The 25070-nt window shown below is 43.9% G+C and overlaps 2 protein-coding genes across 6 annotated transcripts in view; one reads left to right on the top strand and one right to left on the bottom strand.

Moving 5' to 3' along the window:
• Positions 1-803: 803 nt before the first annotated feature.
• On the top strand, positions 804-20836 carry LOC118943930 (PHD finger protein 3). 5 transcript variants are annotated; one of them, XM_036960959.2, is made up of 19 exons: positions 804-1373; positions 2041-2125; positions 2613-2875; positions 3035-3169; positions 4111-5491; positions 5683-5830; positions 6018-6161; positions 6775-6829; positions 7061-7184; positions 8229-8385; positions 8636-8752; positions 10013-10141; positions 10631-10787; positions 11017-11302; positions 13229-13376; positions 15586-15675; positions 16133-16328; positions 17925-18338; positions 18472-20836. In XM_036960959.2, exons 3-19 carry the CDS (start codon positions 2638-2640, stop codon positions 19920-19922), a joined length of 5370 nt encoding a protein of 1789 aa, XP_036816854.1. In that variant the 5' UTR covers positions 804-1373; positions 2041-2125; positions 2613-2637; the 3' UTR covers positions 19923-20836. The 5 variants fall into 5 exon arrangements, with proteins under 5 accessions (XP_036816854.1, XP_036816856.1, XP_036816855.1 ...); XM_036960961.2 differs by having other exon boundaries at positions 1079-1373; positions 3038-3169; XM_090217646.1 differs by lacking the exon at positions 804-1373 and adding an exon at positions 1461-1538.
• LOC110516873 (protein eyes shut homolog) overlaps positions 20556-25070 on the bottom strand; it is a 240571-nt gene continuing 236056 nt past the window's right edge. The window contains exons 21-23 of the mRNA XM_090217983.1: positions 23444-23605; positions 23171-23292; positions 20556-22672 (exon numbers count right to left, since the gene is read on the bottom strand). Of these exons, the coding sequence (XP_090074109.1) occupies positions 21581-22672; positions 23171-23292; positions 23444-23605 (1376 nt within the window). The 3' untranslated portion in view covers positions 20556-21580. The remainder of the gene's footprint in view (positions 22673-23170; positions 23293-23443; positions 23606-25070) is intronic.

Genomic DNA, 25070 nt, shown 5'->3' with positions numbered 1-25070 from the left:
AACAGATGTAGATATAGAACAGATGTAGATATAGAACAGATAGAGATATAGAACAGATATAGATGTAGAACTGATAGAAATATAGAACAGATATAGATATAGAATAGATATAAAACAGATAGAGATAACGAACAGATAGAAATATAGAACAGATATAAAACAGAGATATAGAACAGATATAGAACATATATAGATATAGAACAGATAGAGATATAGAACAGATATAAAACAGATAGAGATATAGGATAGATAGAGATATTTTTCTATTTTCTTATTTTTTGTATTTAGTAAATACTTAACTCTTATTTTTCTTCAAACTGCAATTGTTGGTTACAGGCTTGTACTTACGCATTTCACTGTAAGGTCTACCTACACCAGTTGTATTCGGCGACTGTGACAAATACAATTTGATTTGACTTGGTGGTGCACATGTAGCCTATTGCTTGTTTTAGAGAAATGTAATCATCGAATATTGCAAGGCTTTCATTGTCTGCTATATGCGTTGACCACCGGAGGGCCTCCCCTCTGACACTGGTTCGTCTCTTAGTTTCAATGTACTAACTGAATTGTTCCTGGCCACTGTGCTTCTGCTTGCTATTTGGAGTACTGGGATTAGGCTACTGTAAAAGTAATTCCTGCTGATGTAAAAATGCCTTTGTTGCTTGATTGATGATCAACACTGTACTCTGTACTCCACGCAACGTTGACGCCTGTTGCGTGGGCCATTGTAAACACGAGGCATGTGACACCAACGTCACTTGCCCGAGTAGCCACAAACATATCAACGAGACAGATATTTCACCAGATGTATAAATGTGAAGCATCCGCTTGGCATTTCCAATCACTACCAACTATGGTGGAGAAAGGAAGCCCAGTGGCCGTCAGTGGAGAAGATGGATTTTGACCGATATTCTGGAAATGTTCTCTTCGATTAAACATTTAAATAAAATGTTCTGTTCTCGAAACTAGAATGTGTAAACTTTACCCTCTGTCAAAGTTTTTTTTAAATCGCGTTGTTCAGAAGGAGTGCTCGGGCGAATTTAGTTTTTGTACACGCGCACTACACAGAGTAGGCGTTCCCCAACGGAAATATGTAAATACATGCAGGAACGAGCAAATGGTATCTTCTTAGCTCGTTCTTGGCTCTGCCCCCCCTCCTTGCTTGTTCTGCCCACTATGACTCATGAGTTCCCATTGGAAACGACACGCGGTGGTCTATCTTGGGTTAGTTATTAAAATCTTCGGAGTAGCTTGCAGGAGGCAGGGGCGAATGGCGGCGGTGCGCAGCGAGGAAGTGTTGGGGATTTAGCTAAAACACTGTAAAGCTACTAGAATCGCTCCGGAATGCAGTGGTGTTGACACAGTAGAGGAATGTAAGTGCCATTATACACGAATGTCGCTGTGAATATTGAAACGTCCTCAGTGGAGGCGTCCAATGAGACGAATTAGGGGGCGTGATCAGTGGTGCTAGGTAGCTGCAGGCTACAAACAAACTCGCGGCCTATCATGTTCCTCGCTGCTGGATAACTAACTAACATGTACAATTGCTAGCTTCACTATTTGTGTTTAAACGAGACCATTTTTATGAGCTATGATTTGTTGTGCATGCTTAACTAGCTACGTGTATTCTGTGGTTGTACGACCAAGTAGTTAAATATGTTGTTATGGGAATGGTGCTTTTAAGGAAAGCTTATCATGTCGCTGTCAGGCCTGCACTAGTTTGTTTGCCAGCTAGCTAAGTTAGCTACAGTAACTGGTTAGCTGCAGTTACAGAACTAGCCTAGCTAACTTTACAACGAAGGCTGTCATTCATATGGCACAAATGCATCCATTGGTAGCATGAATTAGCTAACCATAAAGATGAAGTAGTTTTGGCGCAAATGCATACATGTATATCCTCGCCCTCAGTAAATGTATTTAAGGTACGCTAGCTAGCTGGATTGTTATGCTAACTGGAAGTAGCTAGCTGCTAACGACCCCGAGCTAGTGCACCAGTCTGCATCTGATTCCTGCCACTCTGATTAAAGTTTTTGGTTTTAGACTCTTTCTAGATATTATAAACGGAGCTAAACACATTGTGTTTGCAGTCCTGTAATGAAGTTATCTGGAGCTGTCAGTCCTGACAGTAAGTATTAGTTCATTTCTCATTAATTTGCTAGCTAACGTAACCTAGCTAGCAGCGTCATATAATAATATAGCAAAGTAGCCTGGCTGGCTGACTAGTTAACTGATGTTCTTCTGAAATACTTTTCGTTTATTAGGATCCTCATTAGTTATTGCTCATTCAGCAGATATCTACTATTTCAGCCATTATTGTCTGCCCCAAATGTCCAACACATGTCCAGTGTCATCCACCATGGATTGTTATTGAAAAATGTTAGTTAACTTTAGCTTGTCAATGTTGCATTTGCTGCCCGGGAACTGTTTTTAGAAGTGTCATGATAGTTAATGTACTAGCTATCTTGTCTACATGGCTGTTGACTCCTTCTGTATAGGGGACCTATTTGATATGGAGTGTCTGAAGATTGAAATAGATTGTTCTAAATCTGAGCCATCTCTGTTGTCTGTACTGTAGCCTACGTTATTAATACCCTATCCTCTTATCCCTGCAGAGCTGACAGGAAGGGAACAGCATTCATGGATGTAGTGGACACTTTCAACCATTTGATTCCCAGTGACCAGTTGGATGACTCCATGCTGATAGGGCAGAACTTGGAATGTGAAGCAAGTAATGACTTTGGAACAGGTGTCGACCAGCTGGGAGACTCACTGAGGAACATGCTTAGTGATAAAGATCCCATGTTTGGATCTGCAAGTTCACACTTCAATATCTTAGATAATGAAGACGCCAACTTCCAGATCGCCGAAGCAACAGGTATTTTTTAGTGAGAATTACTTTTGTACGACTTCAATTGACAGTACAAGCTATGTTGACGGGTGTTTATAGAAACCACTATTTGTAACTACTGATGTTTGTTAATGCTTCTAAAATAAATCTAAGTTATTATTTAATCTCTAATCTTCTCTCCCCCAGTAGTTGCAGATGTTGATGTTGGTGCAACAGAGGGTATCCTTAGTACCGCTGGTGGTGGGTTGGCTGGTACAGAGACTCCGCCAGTCAAACGGTCTGTTGGCAGACCCAGGAAATACGCATTAGGAGTTACCCCAGGTTAGCAACAATTCAATTTTTACAATGGAGTGTATTTTTATGTATATATTATTTTTGTGCTGTTATGTAGTGACAGGCAAGTGGTTGAAACAGTTTGAAGGGTTGGAGCGGGGAGACAGGCAGGTGGGAGAAGCAGTTTGAAGGGTTGGAGCGGGGAGACAGGCAGGTGGGAGAAGCAGTTTGAAGGGTTGGAGCGGGGAGACAGGCAGGTGGGAGAAGCAGTTTGAAGGGTTGGAGCGGGGAGACAGGCAGGTGGGAGAAGCAGTTTGAAGGGTTGGAGCGGGGAGACAGGCAGGTGGGAGAAACCGTTTGAAGGGTTGGAGCGGAGAGACAGGCAGGTGGGAGAAACCGTTTAAAGGGTTGGAGCGGAGAGACAGGCAGGTGGGAGAAACAGTGAAGGGTTGGAGCGGGGAGACAGGCAGGTGGGAGAAGCAGTTTGAAGGGTTGGAGCGGAGACACAGGCAGGTGGGAGAAACAGTTTGAAGGGTTGGAGCGGGGAGACAGGCAGGTGGGAGAAGCAGTTTGAAGAGTTGGAGCGGAGAGACAGGCAGGTGGGAGAAACAGTTTGAAGGGTTGGAGCGGGGAGACAGGCAGGTGGGAGAAACAGTTTGAAGAGTTGGAGCGGAGAGACAGGCAGGTGGGAGAAACAGTTTGAAGGGTTGGAGCGAGGTTTGAACCTTGGCCTCTGGTGGGGAGAGAGGATTTTATGTCAATAGGACTACACCAGGAGCATTACTGTGATTAACACTAAATACAGCTATTATCATTGACAAGATAGGACACTAAATGCAAAGCCATGCAAATTCAAGGTCCCCCCCCACACTTTCATTTTCCTAGTATGAAAAGTTGATGTTGTGCCTAGTTTAGAATTCACTTTGGTTGCCTTATTGCTTCGTTTTATATTGTCAAATGAGAAATGTCAGTGTGACTTTAAATTCCAGAGCGAAGTGCAGGCAGAGGGTCTTCAAACAACAAAAAGCCCCCGGGAAAACCTGGGAGACCTAGAAAGAAGTCCACTCTGAGTGAGAAGATCACTACTGCTGATGAATTAAGGAGAGAGCTTCACCTGGGTGACGGCAGGGTGAATATCAACGACCTTGACTTGGGCTCGTCGATGAACCCCGTCGTTGTGTTACAGAGGTTGACGGTCACTTTCGGGGGTTTCAAAATCGAGCTTCTCCCGGGACCCTCCTTTACCGCTTTCACATCAGCTGAAAACACTGACGAATGTTATGAGGATGGCTCGCTGTACGGTGAAGGGATGGAATACACTATGGTGCAAGAGGAACCGTTACACATACAGAATCCCACTGCAGGGAGTGGAGGGGGCGTGGGTGCTGCTCAGCTCTTCGTGAAGTACTGTGCTGATGACTTGCCCCTAGGGCTAGGACCTTACGTCAACCCCAATGACGTTCAGGCCTCCAACGGGGCGCTTCCAGGTAGTCCTTGCTTGGTCGAGACCAAACTCGACGACCAAAGTGATTCTCAGAAGCATGATCCAGCGGTGGTGAGGAAAGATGCCAGCATCAAGAAAGAAGCGCAGCAGCACCTGCCAAACAGCAAAGTTCCTACCACTAATAATCCAGCCAAAAAGCAGCAGCCTAAGCTGAAGCAGTCAACACTGTCCTCCGCTAAGAACAAGCACCTGTTAGCTGGTAAGGGGCCCAAAGGAACCCAACAACAAGCCCTGGGGAAGAAGCTCCACCAGAGAGGCAACATGCACAAGATGGACGAAATGAAAGCCAAACAAGTCATCGTGTCCTTGAAAAGGCGAGGTGAATTCAACCCAGCTCAACCCGGCCCTAAGATTCGGAGGACGCAAGACGGACGTCCTGTGAAACTAAAGCAGAGGTTACCTGACGTGGGCCGCGGCGGTCCGGTCAAAAAAACACTGCCGTCTGGAAAGCGTCCTCCTGGTATGTCCGCAGGGACGACGATTACAACCCAACCGTCTAACTCTCACGTGACCGACACCCAACCACAACCCCAGTTTGGCTGGACACCGTGTAAACGTGCCAATCCTCAGAAGGAGACATCGGAGGAGGAGGAGAAGGAGGAGGAGCAAGACGAGCCTAAAGTGAAGAAGCCAGACAAGTGTCTTCAGAAACAGAGAAGCAGGAACGTCAGCAGAAGCATCTCCGTGGAGGAACCACAGCTCTTCATCCCCGACAACGCTCCTGCCGTCTCGAAGAAGGAAACCAGTGAAGAAGAACAGGCTAAAGAATCTGGGAAGGGACCAGAAAAGGAACCTGCAAATAGTGAGACCGTTGTGTGGGATCCAAACAAGAACTGTGGATTGTGCAATAAACCACATAGTAACAAGTAAGAATTGTGTTCTTTGCACCAAAGTGATTAGAGTTGAATATACCATGTAGTACTTAAGCAACATTGTAAACCTGTTATTACTAAGTTGTTACATCTTAGGCTAAATTACCACAATGAACAAGTAGAATATTCCCTGGGAAGTGAGCTTGTGTTCTTCTAAACAGGTTGGTTTTGTGCATCCCATTCAGGTTCATGGTGGGCTGTGGGCACTGTGATGACTGGTTCCATGGCGACTGTGTTGGTCTGGACCTGGCCAAGGTGAAGCAGATGGAAGGGGGGGACCAGGAGTATGTCTGTCTGCAGTGCTGTACCAAGGACAAGTACACCACCACCAAGGTCTGTTCATCGATTTCTACTGCACTAGGAATAGGTTTAGATCTTAATGGAGAAGGGAGTGTGTTTCTCTGAAGTGCTGCAAGGTCAATGGATTGATTTTTTTTAAGTTGCACTAACTCAAAGTTTATTTTAACTTGTGGTTAAATATATTACTAACATTTCATGTTATTTATCTTCTCCCCATTAGGAGCCAGGCGGTGCTGTGCAGGGGGAGGCCAGGGCAGAGGGACAGCAGAAGCCCTCTGAGACCCAGGACAACAAGATGGCCGCAAAGCAGAAACAGCCGTCCACACATCCTGTCACCTCCGGGGGAGTCAGGCCCTTCAGAAAGGTAAGGTTCACTCTGCTAGTAGCCTGCAATGCATGCTTTAATTATCATTCTTTTTTTTTTTGTCAATTTAATATAGGCCTGAATACCAGATAAGAATATTATAATAATCTTAAATGGAGCTATAACATCGGATTACCATCAGTGCATATTTATGATACTAAAGCCTATGAGAAGAGATTGGATGATACACCTTTATATGCATATTATCTGTTGTCAAAATCTTAAATTCAACAGCCAAATGTTTTAGACGCATAATCTTCAACAAGCCCTACCATTGACTACATGTAGTGGTGCAGATGTTGTCCTCCTCAGTTTATTCAGCTGATATGTATGAAAGCCAGTGTTGGCACTACTCAAGGGTTGGTTGACCTCTTTTCACTTCCTCTTTATTCCCTGCATGTGTACACATGGATGGAAGGGTGTTAGGTTACCACGGTGATTCTATTCAACGTCTGTCTTAAGGACATTTTAAAATGGTGGTTATGTTTTCAGCACCACGATGCACAACCCTCTACCCAACAAGATAAACAAACAAACATTTTATATACCATTGAACTTGTAAGATCATTTAGAATCTCACGGAGGCGATATGCTGTGTCTCACTCTGTAACAGGACTCTGTGGAAAGAAGACAGTCGACTGAAGTCAAAGATTCTACGCAGAAATCAGGTGTGTTGTAGTGTTGTGTGCTTCTACATTCTGCTGTCCATGTCCCTCACAGGAGTCGTGCTCAGTAGGCATGAAACTGTAAAAGGGGAGGGAATATATGAATTTGTCCAATAAGAAACGTTTGTTTTCAATTGGGGAAAAAAACATTTTAAAATGTTGTACTACAAGGTGCCCTAATGAACGTGCCCTACTCTGCGACGTCTCCTACTCTCTGTGGCTGTGTCCCGTTAGGAGTGTCAGTCAAACAGGAGACCAAGAGGCCCAAGGTGTCGTCTCCCTCCTCTAAGAAACCGGTGTCTGTTGACCAGATCAGACGGAGCGTCCGTGACGCCCTGAAGGACATCCTCCTGAAGAGGTCATTAAACACGTTATAACAGTAACTTAACAACACTAATAACCATTATAACAGTCTGATGATGCACTGCATGGCCAAATGTATGTGGACACCTGCTTGTCGAACATCTCATGGTCATTAATATGGAGTTGGGGGGGTCCCCCCTTTTGCTGCTGTAACAGCCTCCACTCTTCTGGGAAGGCTTTCCACTAGATGTTGTAACATTGCTGTGGGGACTTGCTTCCATTCAGCCACAAAAGATTTCGAGAGGTCGGGCACTGATGTTGGGCGATTAGGCCCGGCTCGCTGTCGGCGTTCCAATTCATCCCAAAGTTGTTCGATGGATTTGAGGTCAGGGCTCTGTGCAGGCTAGTCATGTTCTACCACACTGATCTCGACAAACCATTTGTGTATGGACCTCACTTTGTGCACGGGGGGCATTGTCATGCTGAAACAGGAATGGGCCTTCCCCAAACTGTTGCCACAAATTTGGAAGCACAGAATCGTCTAGAATGTCATTGTATGCTGTAGTGCTCGGCCATGGAAACTCATTTCATGAAGCTCCCAACGAACAGTTCTTGTGCTGACGTTGATTCCAGAGGCAGTTTGTGACTTGGTAGTGATTGTTGCAACCGAGGACACGATTTTTACACGCTACGCGCTTCAGCCCTCGGCGGTCCAATTCTGTGAGCTTGTGTGGTCTATGACTTTGCAGCTGAGCCGTTGTTGCTCCTAGACGTTTCCACTTCACAATAACCGCACATACAGTTGACCGAGGCAGCTCTAGCTGGGCAGAACTTTGACTATCTTGTTGAAAAGGTGGCATCCTCTGACGGTCCCATGTTGAAGGTCACTGAGCTCTTCAGTAAAGCCATTCTGCTGCCAGTGTTTCCTGTGGAGATTGCATGGCTGTCAGCAACAGGTTTGGCTGAAATGGCAGAATCCATTAATTTGAAGGGGTGTCTACATACTTTTAGCCATGTAGTGTATCTGCCTGTAGAGAAGGGTGGTGATCCTCTATTTTCCTCCTGTGTTAATCCTCTATTGTGCCCTACATCGTCTCAGGCTGAAGGAGTCTGATTTCCAGGCGTCACCAGAGAAGGCTGCTGAGGTGGCCAAGAAGACTGAGAGAGAGCTGTTTGCCTTCTACAGAGACACCGACTGCAAATACAAGAGCAAGTACCGGAGCTTGATGTTCAACCTCAAAGACACCAAAAACAATGTAAGTCGTTATGTTAACACATTTGAGGCCATGAATTCTCTTTTAGACAATACTGACTCTTTGATGCTGACCTTTTATGGACGTTCTACTGTATTTTGTCCCAGCTTGTAGTAGGTACTTGGTCTCGAAATGATATGTGTTTTGAACGTTAACTACATGAAACGTGTATATATACAACGCAAACATGATCTAAAATACATTTTGATATCAGTTCATCTAGCTATGTGACTTTATAACTTGTGTATTTCAGGTGTTATTCAAGAGGGTTCTGAAAGGGGAGATTTCTCCTGGCACTTTGATAAGGATGAGTCCTGAGGAACTGGCCTCAAAAGAACTGGCTGCATGGAGACAGAGAGAGAATCGACACGTAAGCAACACTAATACACACTGCCTGTCCTCCTCCAACACTAAAACACACTGCCCGTCCTCCTACACACCTCCTGTCCTCCTCCAACACTAAAACACACTGCCTGTCCTCCTCCGACACTGAAACGCACTGCCTGCCTGTCCTCCTCCGACACTGAAACGCACTGCCTGCCTGTCCTCCTCCGACACTGAAACGCACTGCCTGCCTGTCCTCCTCCGACACTAAAACACACTGCCTGCCTGTCCTCCTCCGACACTAAAACACACTGCCTGCCTGTCCTCCTCCAACACTAAAACACACTGCCTGCCTGTCCTCCTCCGACACTAAAACACACTGCCTGCCTGTCCTCCCCCGACACTAAAACACACTGCCTGCCTGTCCTCCTCCAACACTGAAACACACTGCCTGCCTGTCCTCCCCCGACACTAAAACACACTGCCTGCCTGTCCTCCCCCGACACTAAAACGCACTGCCTGCCTGTCCTCCTCCGACACTGAAACGCACTGCCTGCCTGTCCTCCTCCGACACTAAAACACACTGCCTGCCTGTCCTCCTCCGACACTAAAACACACTGCCTGCCTGTCCTCCCCCGACACTAAAACACACTGCCTGCCTGTCCTCCCCCGACACTAAAACACACTGCCTGCCTGTCCTCCCCCGACACTAAAACACACTGCCTGCCTGTCCTCCTCCGACACTAAAACACACTGCCTGCCTGTCCTCCCCCGACACTAAAACACACTGCCTGCCTGTCCTCCTCGAACACTGAAACGCACTGCCTGCCTGTCCTCCTCCGACACTGAAACGCACTGCCTGCCTGTCCTCCCCCGACACTGAAACGCACTGCCTGCCTGTCCTCCTCCGAAGTGTTTGACTAATTCTGTAAGGACAGGTTTCCCAGACAGATTAATCTTAATTCTGTACTAAATAGGACTTTCAGTGGAGAGACCCTATTGAGTATGTTTTTATTCCATGACAAGGCTTCATCTATGTCTGGTAAAGCTGCCCTAAAAACACTGTATAGAAAAGGCATTGTAGAATGAATGTAGCTTACCTCATTGGTTCATCACACCTCCCTCCCTGTAACTTAAACTTAGTCATCATACCAAATCATATTGATTTAGTGTTGACAAGTTAAAACGGGTTGTGTGACCTGAACTATCAATAACCTTTTACCAAACTGGACTGTGATCATTGCTCTTTCTGTGTGAGATTCATTCACCAATATGTTCTTGTTCCCCCCCCCCCCCCCCCCCCCAGGCGATTGAGATGATTGAGAAGGAGCAGAGAGAGGCGGAGAGGCGACCCATCACCAAGATCACACACAAAGGAGAGATAGAGATTGAGAGCCAGGAGTCTGGGAAGGCACCAGAAGCCATAGAGCCGGAGGTAAGACACAGCTCATGTAAAGAAACACCACGCTTCTTGTTCAAGTGAGTGCTGGTCCTTTTTTTTATTTTTCTGTGATTTATTTTGGGTTCTAGAATTGTTGGTGGTCATAGGTAATGCTGTTACTGTGACCGTGTTACCACCACAGCTCTAGTCATAGTCTTTATAAACGTAGAAGCTGGGTTAATAAGGGACATGACCAGACAGGCCCACACACTGCAGATGTTCTGTTAACACCTTTATGGACCTCCTGAATTATTGGTTCTACAGGATTTAGAGTTGAGCATGTCCTCTTCCTAAGAAATAGTTCAGACCTTTTTTATGAATTTCTGGGTGAATTTCAATTGTATTTACTCAAATTAACACACTGGTCTATCCTTGCCGCCTCCTCAACATGCATCAGATAGGACAATGAGGAATCAAGGAAATACAGTTTATCCTCCATACATTTCTTATGAACTCTCACTGTTGTTGTTTGAACTCTTCCAGCCAGAGCCTGTGGCTGCTTCCAAAGTGACAGAGGAGCCCGTGGAAGTTCCCCAAGAGAAGACGTTGTCGACAACAACCGAGAGCGTCAATATTTTCCAAGATACAACCAGTCTGCATAAGACTCACCTGTTTGACCTCAACTGTAAGATCTGCACAGGTAGGCCCTGATTCTGGTCTTTCAGTTTCTGCTTTTATTTTGAAGGATAGTGGAAGTACTATAGATATGTGTTTATGCTTGATCAGATAGAATGGAAGTAGGTGGGAGATGGATTAGGAGGAGAAAAGGTGAACATGCCAAATGAGTCCTACAAACTCAGGATTGTGGCTTTAAGTCAAGTCTTAGCAGTGGTTTTGTATTGGACTAAATGGAATTGTAATTGGTGAAGGTCGTATGGCTCCACCTGTGGAGGAGGCTCCTACCAAAGTGGTGAAAGTGGCCACTAGTGTAGTGAGGAGACGGTCTGCTACCAGCACTACAGAGGCAGTGACCAAGAACACACAGTCTACTACCTCCAGCACTACAGAGGGACAGACCACGAACACACCGTCTGCCACCACTACCTCTACAGAGGGAGAGACACCGTCCTCCTCTGCTAAGGACGACGACCTTCACCTCAAAGTCCTAGAGGAGAGCCTCCTCAGCGCCAAAACCTTCTCCAACTACAAGGGGAGGTATGTGGATCAATCAGTCAATTACCCAGAACAGTCAGTCAGTCACCCCTGTTTACATCCGCAAATGTTAGTCATTTTCCAGGAACACGGCCTACAACCCAAAGAGAAGGCAAAGCACAGTGGCCATATTGTACTTCAGCATTCTCGTCCTTGTGATAGAATCACAAAGGCTGTCAATGTAATTGTCATACAAAGTAAAGTGGTGTTGAGTTAGTTACACGGCCATTCTAAATGTATTTAGAAAATATACTGTACCAGTCAGGTTTGGACAAACCTACTCATTCCAGGGTTTCACTTTTATTTTCTACATTGTATAACAATAGTGAAGACATCAAACTATGTAATAACACATGGAATGATGTTATAACCAAAAAAGGTGTTTAATCAAAATAGATTTTAGATTCTTCAAAGTTGCCTTGACGACAGCTCTGCACACTCTTGGCATTCTCTCAACCAGCTTCACCTTTGAATGCTTTTCCAACAGTCTTGAAGGAGTTCCCCCATATGCTGAGCACTTGTTGGCTACTTTTCCTTAACTCTGCGGTCCAACTCACCCTGTGGTGCGACCCTGTGGTGCGACAGGTAGAGAGTTCTGGCCAGTAACCAGTAAACATGTCGTTCTGCCCCTGAACAAGGCAGTTAACCCACTGTTCCGTCATTGTAAATAAGACTTTGTCCTTAACTGACTTGCCTAGTTAAATAAAAAAAATCCCAAACCATCTCAATCGGGTTGAGGTCGGGTGATTGTGGAGGCCAGACCATCTGATGCAGCACTCCATCACTCTCCTTCTTGGTCAAGTAGCTATTACGCAGCCTGGAGGTGTTGGGTCAATGTCCTGTTGGAAAAAAAATGATAGTCCCACTAAGCACCTGTTGGGATGGCGTGTTGCTGCAGAATGCTGTGGTAGCCATGCTGGTTAAGTGTGCCTTGAATTCTAAATAAGTCACTGACTGTGTCACCAGCAAAGCACCCCCACACCATTACACCACCTCCTCCATGCTTCACAGTAGGAACAACACATGCGGAGATAATCCGTTCACCGACTCTGCGTCTCACAAAGACATGGCGGTTGAAACCAAACATCTCAAATTTGAACTCATCAGACCAAAGGACTAGTGTCCATTTAGTAGTGGTTTCTTTGCAGCAATTCGACCATGAAGGCTTGATTCACACAGTCGATGTGTCTGTTACTTGACCTCTGTGAAGCATTTATTTGGGCTGCAATCTGAGGCTGGTAACTCTGAGCTTATCCTCTGTAGCAGAGGTAACTCGGTCTTCCTTTCCTGTGGCGGTCCTCATGAGAGCCAGTTTCATCATAGCGCTTGATGTTTTTTGCAACTGCACTTGAAGAAAAGACATCTTGAAATGTTCTGGATTGATTGACCTTCATGTCTTAAAGTCATGATGGACTGTCGTTTCTCTTTGCATATTTGAGCTTTTCTTGCCATAATATGGACTTGGTATTTTACCAAATAGTGCTATCTACTGTATACCACCCCTACCTTGTCACAACACAACTGATTGTCTCAATTGCATTAAGATGGAAAGAAATTAGACCAATTCACTTTTAACAAGGTTAAATTGAAATGCATTTCAGGTGACTGACTACTTGATGAAGCTGGTTGAGAGAATGCCAAGAGGGTGCAAAGCTGTCGTCAAGGAAGAGGGTGGCTGCTTTGAATATATTTTGATTTGTTTAGTATTTTTTGGGGGGTGACTACATGATTCCATGTGTTATTTCATAGTTTTGATGTCTTTACTATTATTCTACAATGTAGAACATGGCACAAATAAAGAAAACCTTGAATGAGTAGGTGTGTCCAAACCTTTGACTCGTACTGTTTAGTATTATTATTATTAAATTACCAATAAAGCAGAATTAAGTGCAGGGTTATTCTAAAGTTGTTTGTATTCCTGGCCTCCAGGTCAGTGTCTATGAGTGGCAGAGATGGCGAGGCTTCCTTCCTGTCCAACCTGCAGCCTCTATGGAGAGGGCTTGTCAACATGCCTGCTGTGGCCAAGCTCCTCACTAAAGCCTTCCCTGTATCTGGTGTCCTGGACCACCTGACAGAGGTAAAACTGCACAAAGATATTTATTTATAAGTGCCTATAAATGTTTATTCATTCATATAAATGCATCCATCATATATTTGTTTTGCTTTAATGAAATGTAATGCTTTAAATAGTGTACATGTGTTTATAAATCCTCTAATGCTTATTCATGGAAGTGATCGTGTTACAACACAGCATTTAGATTTTCTAGTTATGGAATGCCTTTATCTAAATGCCATTTATATTAACAACTCAACAAACTATCACATTGAAGGGTAGATGGCATAAACGTAACCACAAGCAAATACTTGAGGAATTTATTGTTACAAATCCATTTCCAAGGTTGCTAGCCAAGTAGGCTGCTAACGTTAGCCCTACTCTCCTGCTAACATTAGCCCTACCAGCCTGCTAACGTTAGCCCTACTCTCCTGCTAACATTAGCCCTACCAGCCTGCTAACGTTAGCCCTACTCTCCTGCTAACATTAGCCCTACCAGCCTGCTAACATTAGCCCTACTCTCCTGCTAACATTAGCCCTACCAGCCTGCTAACATTAGCCCGCCTGCTGATGTTACATTAGCACTAAATGAGTCAGCCAGTTGCTATCAACACCTAGCTCACAGCTACATTTAAGTATACCAATGTTTTGGAAATACAGGGCCTTCAAAGTTTTCCAAATGTTGTTGAAACAAGGTGGTATTAAAATTGATTTCATTAGATTTTTTTGTCAACGATCAACACAATACTCTGCCAAAGTTGAAGAGAAATTCTAACAAACTGGGTTACTATGAGCTTTTCACACCTGGATTGTGCAATTTAATATATATATTTTTTTTTAAATCCTTCAAGCTAGTTGTTGATCATTGCTAGACAGCCATTTTCAATTCTTACCAAAGATTTTCAAGTGAACTGTAACTAGGCCACCCAGGAACAATCAATGTGGTTTTGGTAAGCAACTCCAGTGTACATTTGGCATTGTTTTAAGGTTGTCCTACTGAAAGGTGAATGTCTCCCAGTATCTGTTGGAAAGCAGCTCTCTTCTGTTTCTTTTTATTTAAAACAAAATCTCCCTAGTCCTTGCCCATGACAAGCATACCCATAACATGATGCAGCCACCACCATGCTTGAATATATGAATAGTGGTACTCAGTGACGTGTTGGATTTGCCCCAAACATAACGCTTTGTATACAGGACATAAAGTACATTTATTTACCCAATTTATTTTTTGCGGGTTTACTTTTGTGCCTTATTGCAAACAGGATTCATGTTTTGGAATAATTTTTATTCTGTACAGGCGTCCTCATTTTTTACTCTGTCAATTAGGCTAGTATTGTGGCATAACTACAATTTGGTTGATCCACCCTCTGTTTTTCATATCACATCCACTAAACTCTAACATGCTGACCAGACCGGACATGTCTCAAAATAAATTTAGAAATCCATGTTATTCAATTATTACACCCACGAGCGTCTGCGACACCAAGGGCTAAAATAGAACTCATTCCTATTTCTGACGCAGATCGCGCTGCAAGTCCTGCCTCTGCCATCTCCTCATTGGTTTATAGAAGCAGGTACCCACGTGCCATCTCCTCATTGGTTATACCCACGTGGGTGACTGAAAGACAAACTGTTTTGCCGGTAGTTGTGGTAATACAATGAACGTTTAGATGCGATCACCATATAAGTTAAACGATGAAAAGGCCTGGAAGGAGGAGAGATGACTAGAAACGATTAATTGTCGGAGTAGAGGTCCTTGTTCATTTCAGGTAAAATACTAACTTAACTTTTATATCCCAGGACAAATTAGCTAGCAACCAACAGCAAGCTAAGTAAATAGGACAAATTAACGTTAGCTAACTAGCTATACATGTTTTAATGATTTTTGACCTGTCCCCAAATTAATGTCATTGGTTCAGAGTTTGTTTTGATATTTTAACCTGCGTGTCGTGATCGCGTTTGGTGTGGGAGGGGCAAAATAAATGTATGCACAATGGCGCACGCGTGCAGCCGGTTTGGGTTCCGTGTAACTGTTTAAGTCACCATTGGCCTCGTGAAATGACTGAGAGGTTTCCTTCCTCTCCAGCAACTGAGTTAGAAACATCCTTCCTATCTTTGTATTGATACACCATCTAAAGTGTCATTAATAACTTCACCATGCTCAAAGGAATATGACACTTTTTTTATATAAAATCAATTAATCGGATGAGATGGTGATAATCCCTGTTATCAGGATCTGCCGGAGAGTTTCCAGATGGGTGGGAGGATCTCCCCACAGATCGTATGGGACTACCTGGACAAGATCCGAGCCACCGGAACAAAGGTACCGTCAAAGTGTAGGCCGACCTGCTTGAAATATGATAAATTAATTTAAACATCAGAAGTTGTCATAAAGAGCTTTTACAGTAACCTGGCCAAGACTCATAATGTGCAAGTAGGATATACCAATATTATGCCATTTAGCAGACACTTTTTATCCAAAGCGTAGTCATGTGTGCACATATTTTACATATGGGTGGCCGAGGGCAGTAAAAGTATATTCATCTTTCCAAGACGATCTGTGCCTGAACTGGAGATGAATAGTAGCTATGTTTTGGGGTACAATGCAGAAAATGGAGTCTGAGATTTGTTTTTCTTGTACATGTTCCCTGACACTTAAGTCAATGATTGTAAATAAGAATTTATTAACTTTCCCACCTGGTTAAATAAATGTATTAAATTAAAGGAACTGAGGAGTTAAATTGAATTTCTTTCCTCCTTTTATTTTGGTCTTTTTTCAGGAGGTGTGTTTGATTCGTTTTTCCCCTGAGACCGACGAGGATGAGATCCACTACACTCTGCTCTATGCCTACTTCAGTAGCCGTAAACGCTTCGGCGTGGTCGCCAACAACTTGAAACAAGTCAAAGACATGTATCTCATCCCCTTGGGTGCTATTGAGAAAGTCCCACACCAATTGGTTCCCTTCGATGGCCCAGGTAACAACCAACTACTCTCTACGTATATTGGGCGAAGAGACTTTCATTGGCTAAAAGAGATCCTAATAAAAAAATATGTTGGATTAATCTGGTACTGGTTTCCCAGATCAAGACTACTCTTAGACTGAAAAGCAGGCTCAATTTGTCTCTGTTCAAAGCTCTTTCTAGTCTGATGGCTCACACAATAGTAGAATTAGTTGACGTTCATGGTTAGATTTAAGTCAAAACTGTAACTCTGCCTCTTAGGAACTTTCACTGTCTTCTTGGTAAGCAACTCTAGTGTAGATTTGGCCTTGTGTTTTAGATTATTGTCCTGCTGAAATGTGAATTAATCTCCCATTGTCTTGTGGAAAGCAGAGTGAACCAGGTTTTCCTCTAGGATTTATCCTGTGCTTTTACCTGGGTTTATTCATACACCATCCAAAGTGTATAATCATTTTACCAAGCTTAAACCATCTACCAACAGGTGCCCTTCTCTGCGAGGCATTGGAAAACGGCCTTGGTCTTTTGAATCTGTTTTGAAATTCACTGCTTGACTCAGGGACGTTACAGATAATTGTATGTGTGGGGTACAGAGATGAGGTAGTCGTTCAAAAATCATGTTAAACACTATTATTGCACAGTGAGTCCAGCCAACTTATTATGGGACTTGTAAAGGACATTTTTACTCTTGAACCTTTTTAGACTTGCCATAACAAGGGGTTGAATACTTGTTGACTCGAGACATTTCAGCATTTTGAAAATCATAATTCCACTTTGACATCACGGGGTGTTGTGTATAGGCCAGTGACACAACAACATGTGTGAAAAGTCATGTGAATACTTTTTGAAGGCTCTGTAGGTGCAGCTGTTTTTTTATTTCTGTCTATTTAAGAACTAACGATGTGCTACCTTTTTTGTAGCATTTCTGACAATGCTAACACCGTCTGACATAGTTGAGGAAATTCTTTATATAATATATATATATATATATATATATATATATATATATATATATATATATATATATATATATATATATATATATATATATATATATATATATATATATATATATATATATATATATATATATATATATATATTTTGGTAAAATAAAAAACACTCCTTTATCTAGTTTTAGATGTGGCCAGTATGTAGAAATTATAATGGACTTATCTATTTTTAAATAACTTCCCTTTATCTGGCCTGCAAATAGATTTAGACAAATTGGTCCATCAAAAAATGTGCGGCCCTCTGAATTTGGAAATCTCGGTGTGGCCCTCGAGCCCAAAAATTTGCCCATCCCTGCTCTAGCTAATAATCTGGGTCTGGGAAACCAACCCATGATGATTCATGACCCCATTTACCTTTTGAAGGAACATGTGCAATATCCTCACAATGTAAATCATGAAGCTTTATTATCTAAAAACATTTACTTTTCCTACTTTTATGTTATTAGGTTGTCTTAGTCCATTCAGAATAGATTCTTATTTGGCGATCTAAATAATACATGGGTGTGGCCAACCAATGTTCCATTTATGAAATTAGTTTTAATGTATTTTATGATTTTATTTCAATTTTAAACTGATTTTCATCGGTGTTGCTCTTTAACAGGACTGGAAAACAACCGCCCCAACCTCCTGCTGGGTCTGATCATCCGCCAGAGGCCTAAACGGGACTTCCTGCCCGTCGACATCAACGAAACGGCCAGGTTCATACCGGAGAGCAAACCCGAGACAGCGACGACTACGGTTACTGTAAACAACAAAGAAGTTACCCGGGGGGAGGAGGAGGAGAACTCTTACATCTCCTCTCTGTGTGCTTCAAGTAGTAAAGAAAGAGACAGAGAAGAGATACCATTGCTGAACACCGCTGAGGAAGAAGTGGTCACAGCAGAACAGTCTAGTACAGACATCTCTGAGAAAGCTGAAGGTGAAGATACTGAAGAGGGGTACCAACCACTACGTTTCCTTCCGGGGGTGTTGCGTAGTTGGGGCGGGGAGCTTCTGCCCCTGCCAGACTTCTCAGGTAAACCTAAACATAAAAGGCCTGTTGCTCACTTCAACACCATTTGCAGCTTTGTTTACTTTACTTTGAACTCGTAATAGCAACATGTCTTTGAACCACACCTTACGTTTCGGCTTGCTCCTTCCTTCCTCAGGTAACCCTCCACTGCTGGGTGATGATGGTCGAGAGCCCTCGGCTCCACAGACCTCCAAGGCTGACGGAGGAGCAGCAGCGACCACTCCAGGAAGCGCCACCACCACTAAGAGTCCCAGCGCTGGTGCTCACAGACAGACTGGTTTTGTCATCAAGAAGAGGGAACCCAAAACAGTCAAAGCAGAGGAACCTGTGTCTTCCAGCTTGGCTGAAACGTCTACCGCTAACAACAACGCGTTGGCGAAAGAGGAGGGTGTGGCTTACCGTGGCCCGTCGGTCTCTCTGAAAGACAAACCTCCAGACGTCTCGACAGAGTCGTTCCTGGCCAGCCTCTCCACGGATCCCAACACAGACGGCTCCTTAAACAAAGGAGATTCGGCGTTGTGCGAAAAGGACAAATCCAAAGAAGAGAAGACACCTACTCTCTTGTCTCCTACAGTCACGTCCAACGCTTCTGTCGAGGAAAGCGCCCCCACACCAAAACCCCTTCCGAGTGGAATCCTGAAGAAAAGCTCTGCGTATTCCAATATGACTGAAGAACCAACTGCTGTCCAATCAGCAGGATCACAGGATCACCCCCAACCTGTTCCTGTCCTGACCACCAGGAAGTATCGTCCAATGGCAGCTCAACACGGATACCCCTCCCACCATCACCAGACTGGCTACAGACGCCCACCTCCAGACCATGGCCCACTACAGGTTGGTCCCTATGGTCCCATCCCCCTCCAGCCTGGAGGACCTCCTGTAGACTTCCAGTACCAGCCAGCACCACCTGTCCCCCCTTTCGGTAACACCGCACCGCCACCTTTCCAGCACCCGCCCCAGCTACCCACCAACTTCAGCTACCCTACTGGCCCCCCACCACCCATGATGTACCCGCCACCTCACGACCCACAGATGCAGAATCATGCTGGAATAACACAGTGGGCTCAACCTGGTCCAGGTCCCACATCTCCCAACTCTTTCCCCGGGGGCCTACCGTTAGCTTACGGTGGTGACCCTCAGAGGTTTGCCTCTGCTGAATCGTCCAACCTGAACCTGCCCCCATCCGCCGCTGCCAAAGAGGACCAGAAGGGGGCAGCAGAGAGGATTCTGTACAGCAACCCCTGGGACAGGCAGCCCGGGTCGGGCCACAAGAAGGAGGACCGGGACCAGTACGGGAGACACCGGCACCACAGTGAGTCCCGTCACGGAGAGAAGAGCCGGAACCACAGCCAAGAGGGGGGAAGGAAACGAGATAGAAGCCGGAGCAGAGAGAGAGACCGGAGTAAAGACTCTTCTTCTCACCACAGAGGGAGCCGGCACCACTCTAAAGACGAGCGCCACGGTCACAGCGAGAGGAGGAAAGAACGGCACCATAGCGACGGTGACCACGGGAACCGTCACAAACACAGCAGGAGAGACTCTGATTATGAGAAATCGAGGAGAAGTTCCAAAGACAGTCACTCGTGAGTTGTTTTGTACGACCCGCCCCGAAGATGGTCGACCCTACAACAGTTTTAGTGGCATTGTCCCTTTTTATATATGTTCTTTTTAAAATACAGTAGAGGTCAACACTTTCAGTAGGATTATTAACACATTCTGAGATCTGCTTTCTTAAAAACCAACCGTTAAGGCTTTTGAGGTGATATTTCAAGTTTTGAAAAGCTCCAGTTTTTTTAAAGTGTTAATTTGACTGTATATTTCTGCATGTCACATGGTGACTTGGTGCACTGAGCATTGTGCTCTGATATAGATCACAACCAGTGGTTAAAGGGATAGCTCAATGATTTGACATATGTTTCCATACATTTTAAAAGCAGTCTATGGATAAGGAGGCAGCAATGATTTGGGCATGATATTTAACACATGCTAAACAGGGTAGATTGACTGAGACAGGGAAATGTTGCTAATACTTAGTGTGGATTGTAGTCGTTCCCCTCTTGTCCATAGATTGTTTTCAGGGTAAAGAAACAAATCTTTTAATATGTGAAATCGCTGAACTGTTCTTTGAATGTTTTCTATAGCATGAAACCCAAAATAACAGGCATACCCAGATGGACTGTTGGAGTAGAGATGGAGGGGGAGTTCTGGCGACTTCAGCAGTTTCACATGAATTTAATACAGAGGAAAGAGAAACTAACTATTTTGAGTAGCAGAAAACAACAAAACATTTTAATTAAAAGCAGCTTCTCTTATTCTGTTTTTTTCCATTTTATTTTTTTAAATTGCTATACAGAAATAAATTGTTTTGTTTTTTTTCTATCGACAAATATTGTCTATGTACATTTTGGCTTGTCATGTACATTCGAAAATCAAGTGTGCCTTCTGCACCGTGTTCATGTACAGCTGGTAATAAAGGTGATCTTTTTATTGTTGAGAAGAAAGATGTCCTTTTTAGGAGCGGAATGTATATTCTAATCAGACTTTCACTGAGTATACAAAACATGAAGAACACCTGCTTTTTCCATGACAGACTGACCAGGTGAAAGCTATGATCCTTTATGGAGTTTCTCTTCAATCAGTGTAGGAGACAGGTGAGACGTGGGTTGTGTGTGTGCCATTGAGGGTGAATGGACAAGACTAAAGATTTGTGCCTTTGAATGGCGTAGTAGGTGCCAGGCACACCAGCTTGTGTGTCAAGAAGTGCAACGCTGCTGGGTTGTTCATGCTCAACAGTTTCCTGTGTGTATCAATAATGGTCCACCAGCCAAAGGACATCCAGCCACTTGACACAACTGTGGGAATCATTGGAGTCCACATGGGCCAGTAGCCTTGTGGAGTCCATGCCCCAAAGAATTGAGGCTGTTCTGAGGGTGAAAGGGAGGGGGCAACTCAATATTAGGAAGGTGTTCTTAATGTTTGGAATACTCAGGGTATAAACCATCTACTGAGGAGTTGGCAGTTTCAACAGAGTTGTGTTCATCAGGGCACACAATGGATTTTAAAAAACAACACAAACGCTTATTAACACTTCCAGGAAGTTGTCCTCCCTGTTTGTGTTTTCTTCCATTTGGTGCATAATGAATACAACTTGGATATAAAGAACTTAAATTATTACATTCTAGAAACCAATTCTATGAATTTCTTAATCACAACACATGAATCACCTATTTTCACAAGTTACAGAACTACTCATTACTTTTGTGAACATTAAATCCTTCGCTGTTTTGGAGGAACTGCAGTTGTCTGGGGTCCTGATACAAACGCACGTCTTTAAGATCTCCCACAAATCCTTTGGTAAACAGCCCAGACGTCACTGTTGAGATGTTCCTGTGCAACTCGAACCCTCCCAAGTACAACAGACCCCCGTAATTCATGGCAACGTAACGCTCGAAGGGGTCCACGTCTTCGAAAAGGACCCTCTCGTCACCCAGGAACACCTGAATAAGGGTACTGTTCAGAGAGATCGATAAATAATGCCATTTGTTGCAACACAACGTGACGTTTCTGAAAGTGAGCGGGAGGGAGAGCCTCTCTCCGAGGTTGACTGCGATTTTGAGGTGGCCCGCCTGAAGCCCGACAGCAAGGTAATCGTCGTCATCGTGCTCCGCTCTTCCCATCCACAGAATCAACCCTTCGTTCCCGCTGGCTGTAAAGTTAAACGAAACCTGCGTGTACCTCAGATTCCGTGTGTTGAATTTAGGATCCCTGTATTTCAGATATGATTTCCCAACGAACTTCAGAGTGGTCATGGATAGGCCGACCTGCTTATCGCAGTACCTCCCCTCCCACCCGAGAGGACAGAAACAGTCGTATGAGCCAGTCACAAGATCAGAGAAACACAATGACTCATGTTGACACAGGTTATTGACACAATACACCGACTGGTTACACACAGGACCCGTCCACCGAGGAGGGCAGGTGCACATAAACGAGTCCGAATCGGCGCCGCTCAACGCAGTACAGCGGCCGCCGTTCTGGCACACCTTGTACCCGCACGCAGTCCCGTCCCAGTCGCCCACATTGGCCCCTCCCAGGGCCCCTGTCGCCGTCAGGTCAAAGTCATGTCCGTTTAAGACGAGCTCTCTCACGCCTCCGGTAAAACCCACAGGCTCGTTCTCCACGGAAAACGTAGAGATGAAGCTCAAGTCAGAGACCCCGCCGACGAAGAGGTCCGTGGCCACGTCCAGAGTGGACATCCCTCCCTCTGTGTCGTTCTGCTTCACCTCCAGCCCGTCCAGAACCAGGTACCCCTGGTGGCCTGTCCTGCCTGCCCTCACCTGGAATGATAACATCAAACCTTTACAGATAATATTATTTGCGTGTGTTTTCTAATTATTTATCCAGATCCTGTAAATATCTGATGTGTTTTCAGCACAAACACAGCTGTAATGTTCCTGCCTGTTCTGTACAGGTGTAAGAACATTATGGGGCAGGAGGAGATGGCTGCCGTTATACGGCCACCTAACCAATTGTGCTATTGTGTGTCTTTTTCGCTTACAACTGCGTTGTTGGTTAAGGGCTTGTAAGTGGGGCGGCATGTAGCCTAGTGGTTAGAGCGTTGGACTAGTAACCGTAAGGTTGCAAGTTCAAACCCAAGGTACAAATCTGTCGTTCTGCCCACTGTTCCTAGGCCGTCATTGAAAATAAGAATTTGTTCTTAACTAGTTTAAATAAAGGTAAAATATATATATTTTTTGACATTTCAATGTAAGATCCTACACCTGTTGTATTTGGCGCATGTGACAAATAAAATGTGATTTGATTTGACATGGTACCGTGTGCCAGGTCCCTCCGCTGGTGTCCACTCTGTTAGTGGACTGTAACACGTTGGTTCCAGAACCCAGGTTGTAACGCAGCTGGACCAACCCCGATGTCAGGGACACACAGAAGAAGTCTCCTGTGGATGACATGGCCAGAGAGGAACAGAGGGATACGATGGTCATTAATGTTGTTGTCATTCTGAATGTATTTATATTATTAGCACGTTTCTATAAACCACAAATGACATGAAAACAGAGCAGAGATAGAATGGTTGTGTTTGTTCCTACCGGCCCGGGCACTGAGGTGCTGTGCTGTGTAGAAGACGATGCCCTCTGGTGACAGAGTCTGGAACTGCAGCCTGAGGTCTGTCCTGTGTCTGATGCTGACTGGAGGGAAAGACATCCAGGATGACTGGTTACCGCTGAAGAACGGGTCACTGATGGCCATGGCTGAAACAAACAAGAATGGGAGAAATTGAAACCTCATTAAAAAATGTATTAAATCATTTTAGAATATTTTTTCTTGTTTATTTGGTTCTGAAATTACTTTTGTTACAAGAACAGAATACAAAAAAATGGCTAATGTATCAAACATTATAAATGTTACTATGACGGTTTATCTTCATAACACCAAGAAGAACCAGAGTAAATGGAAAATCTGTAAGATTTGTTCAGAGTTGTAGTGTAATTCTTATTGCTTTATATGACAACAATGTTATTGGATTTATCTGTATATTCTCAAACTCCTGTTCTATCAGATTGAAGATGAGAACATGTTGTACACAGTAGGTCTACTAAAGTAATACATAGAGCCCTGTGTTTTGTATACAGTAGGTCTACTACAGTAATACATAGAGCCCTGTGTTTTGTATACAGTAGGTCTACTACAGTAATATATAGAGCCCTGTGTTTTGTATACAGTAATACATAGAGCCCTGTGTTTTGAATACAGTAGGTCTACTACAGTAATATATAGAGCCCTGTATTTTGTATACAGTAAGTCTACTACAGTAATACATAGAGCCCTGTGTGTTGTATACAGTAGGTCTACAGTAATACATAGAGCCCTTTGTGTTGTATACAGTAGGTCTACAGTAATACATAGAGCCCTGTGTTTTGTATACAGTAGGTCTACAGTAATACATAGAGCCCTGTGTTTTGTATACAGTAGGTCTACAGTAATACATAGAGCCCTGTGTTTTGTATACAGTAGCTCTACTACAGTAATACATAGAGCCCTGTGTGTTGTATACAGTAGGTCTACTACAGTAATACATAGAGCCCTGTGTGTTGTATACAGTAGCTCTACTACAGTAATATATAGAGCCCTGTGTTTTGTATACAGTAGGTCTACTACAGTAATACATAGAGCCCTGTGTTTTGTATACAGTAAGTCTACTACAGTAATACATAGAGCCCTTTGTGTTGTATACAGTAGGTCTACAGTAATACATAGAGCCCTGTGTTTTGTATACAGTAGGTCTACAGTAATACATAGAGCCCTGTGTTTTGTATACAGTAATACATAGAGCCCTGTGTTTTGTATACAGTAGCTCTACTACAGTAATACATAGAGCCCTGTGTGTTGTATACAGTAGGTCTACTACAGTAATACATAGAGCCCTGTGTTTTGTATACAGTAGGTCTACTACAGTAATACATAGAGCCCTGTGTGTTGTATACAGTAGCTCTACTACAGTAATACATAGAGCCCTGTGTTTTGTATACAGTAGGTCTACTACAGTAATACATAGAGCCCTGTGTTTTGTATACAGTAGCTCTACTACAGTAATACATAGAGCCCTGTGTTTTGTATACAGTAGCTCTACTACAGTAATACATAGAGCCCTGTGTTTTGTATACAGTAGGTCTACTACAGTAATACATAGAGCCCTGTGTGTTGTATACAGTAGCT

Source organism: Oncorhynchus mykiss, chromosome 23, assembly GCF_057628025.1.
Source record: "Oncorhynchus mykiss isolate SJ-2025 chromosome 23, ASM5762802v1, whole genome shotgun sequence".
NCBI lineage: Eukaryota > Metazoa > Chordata > Actinopteri > Salmoniformes > Salmonidae > Oncorhynchus > Oncorhynchus mykiss.
This window is presented reverse-complemented; position numbering and strand designations above follow the sequence as displayed.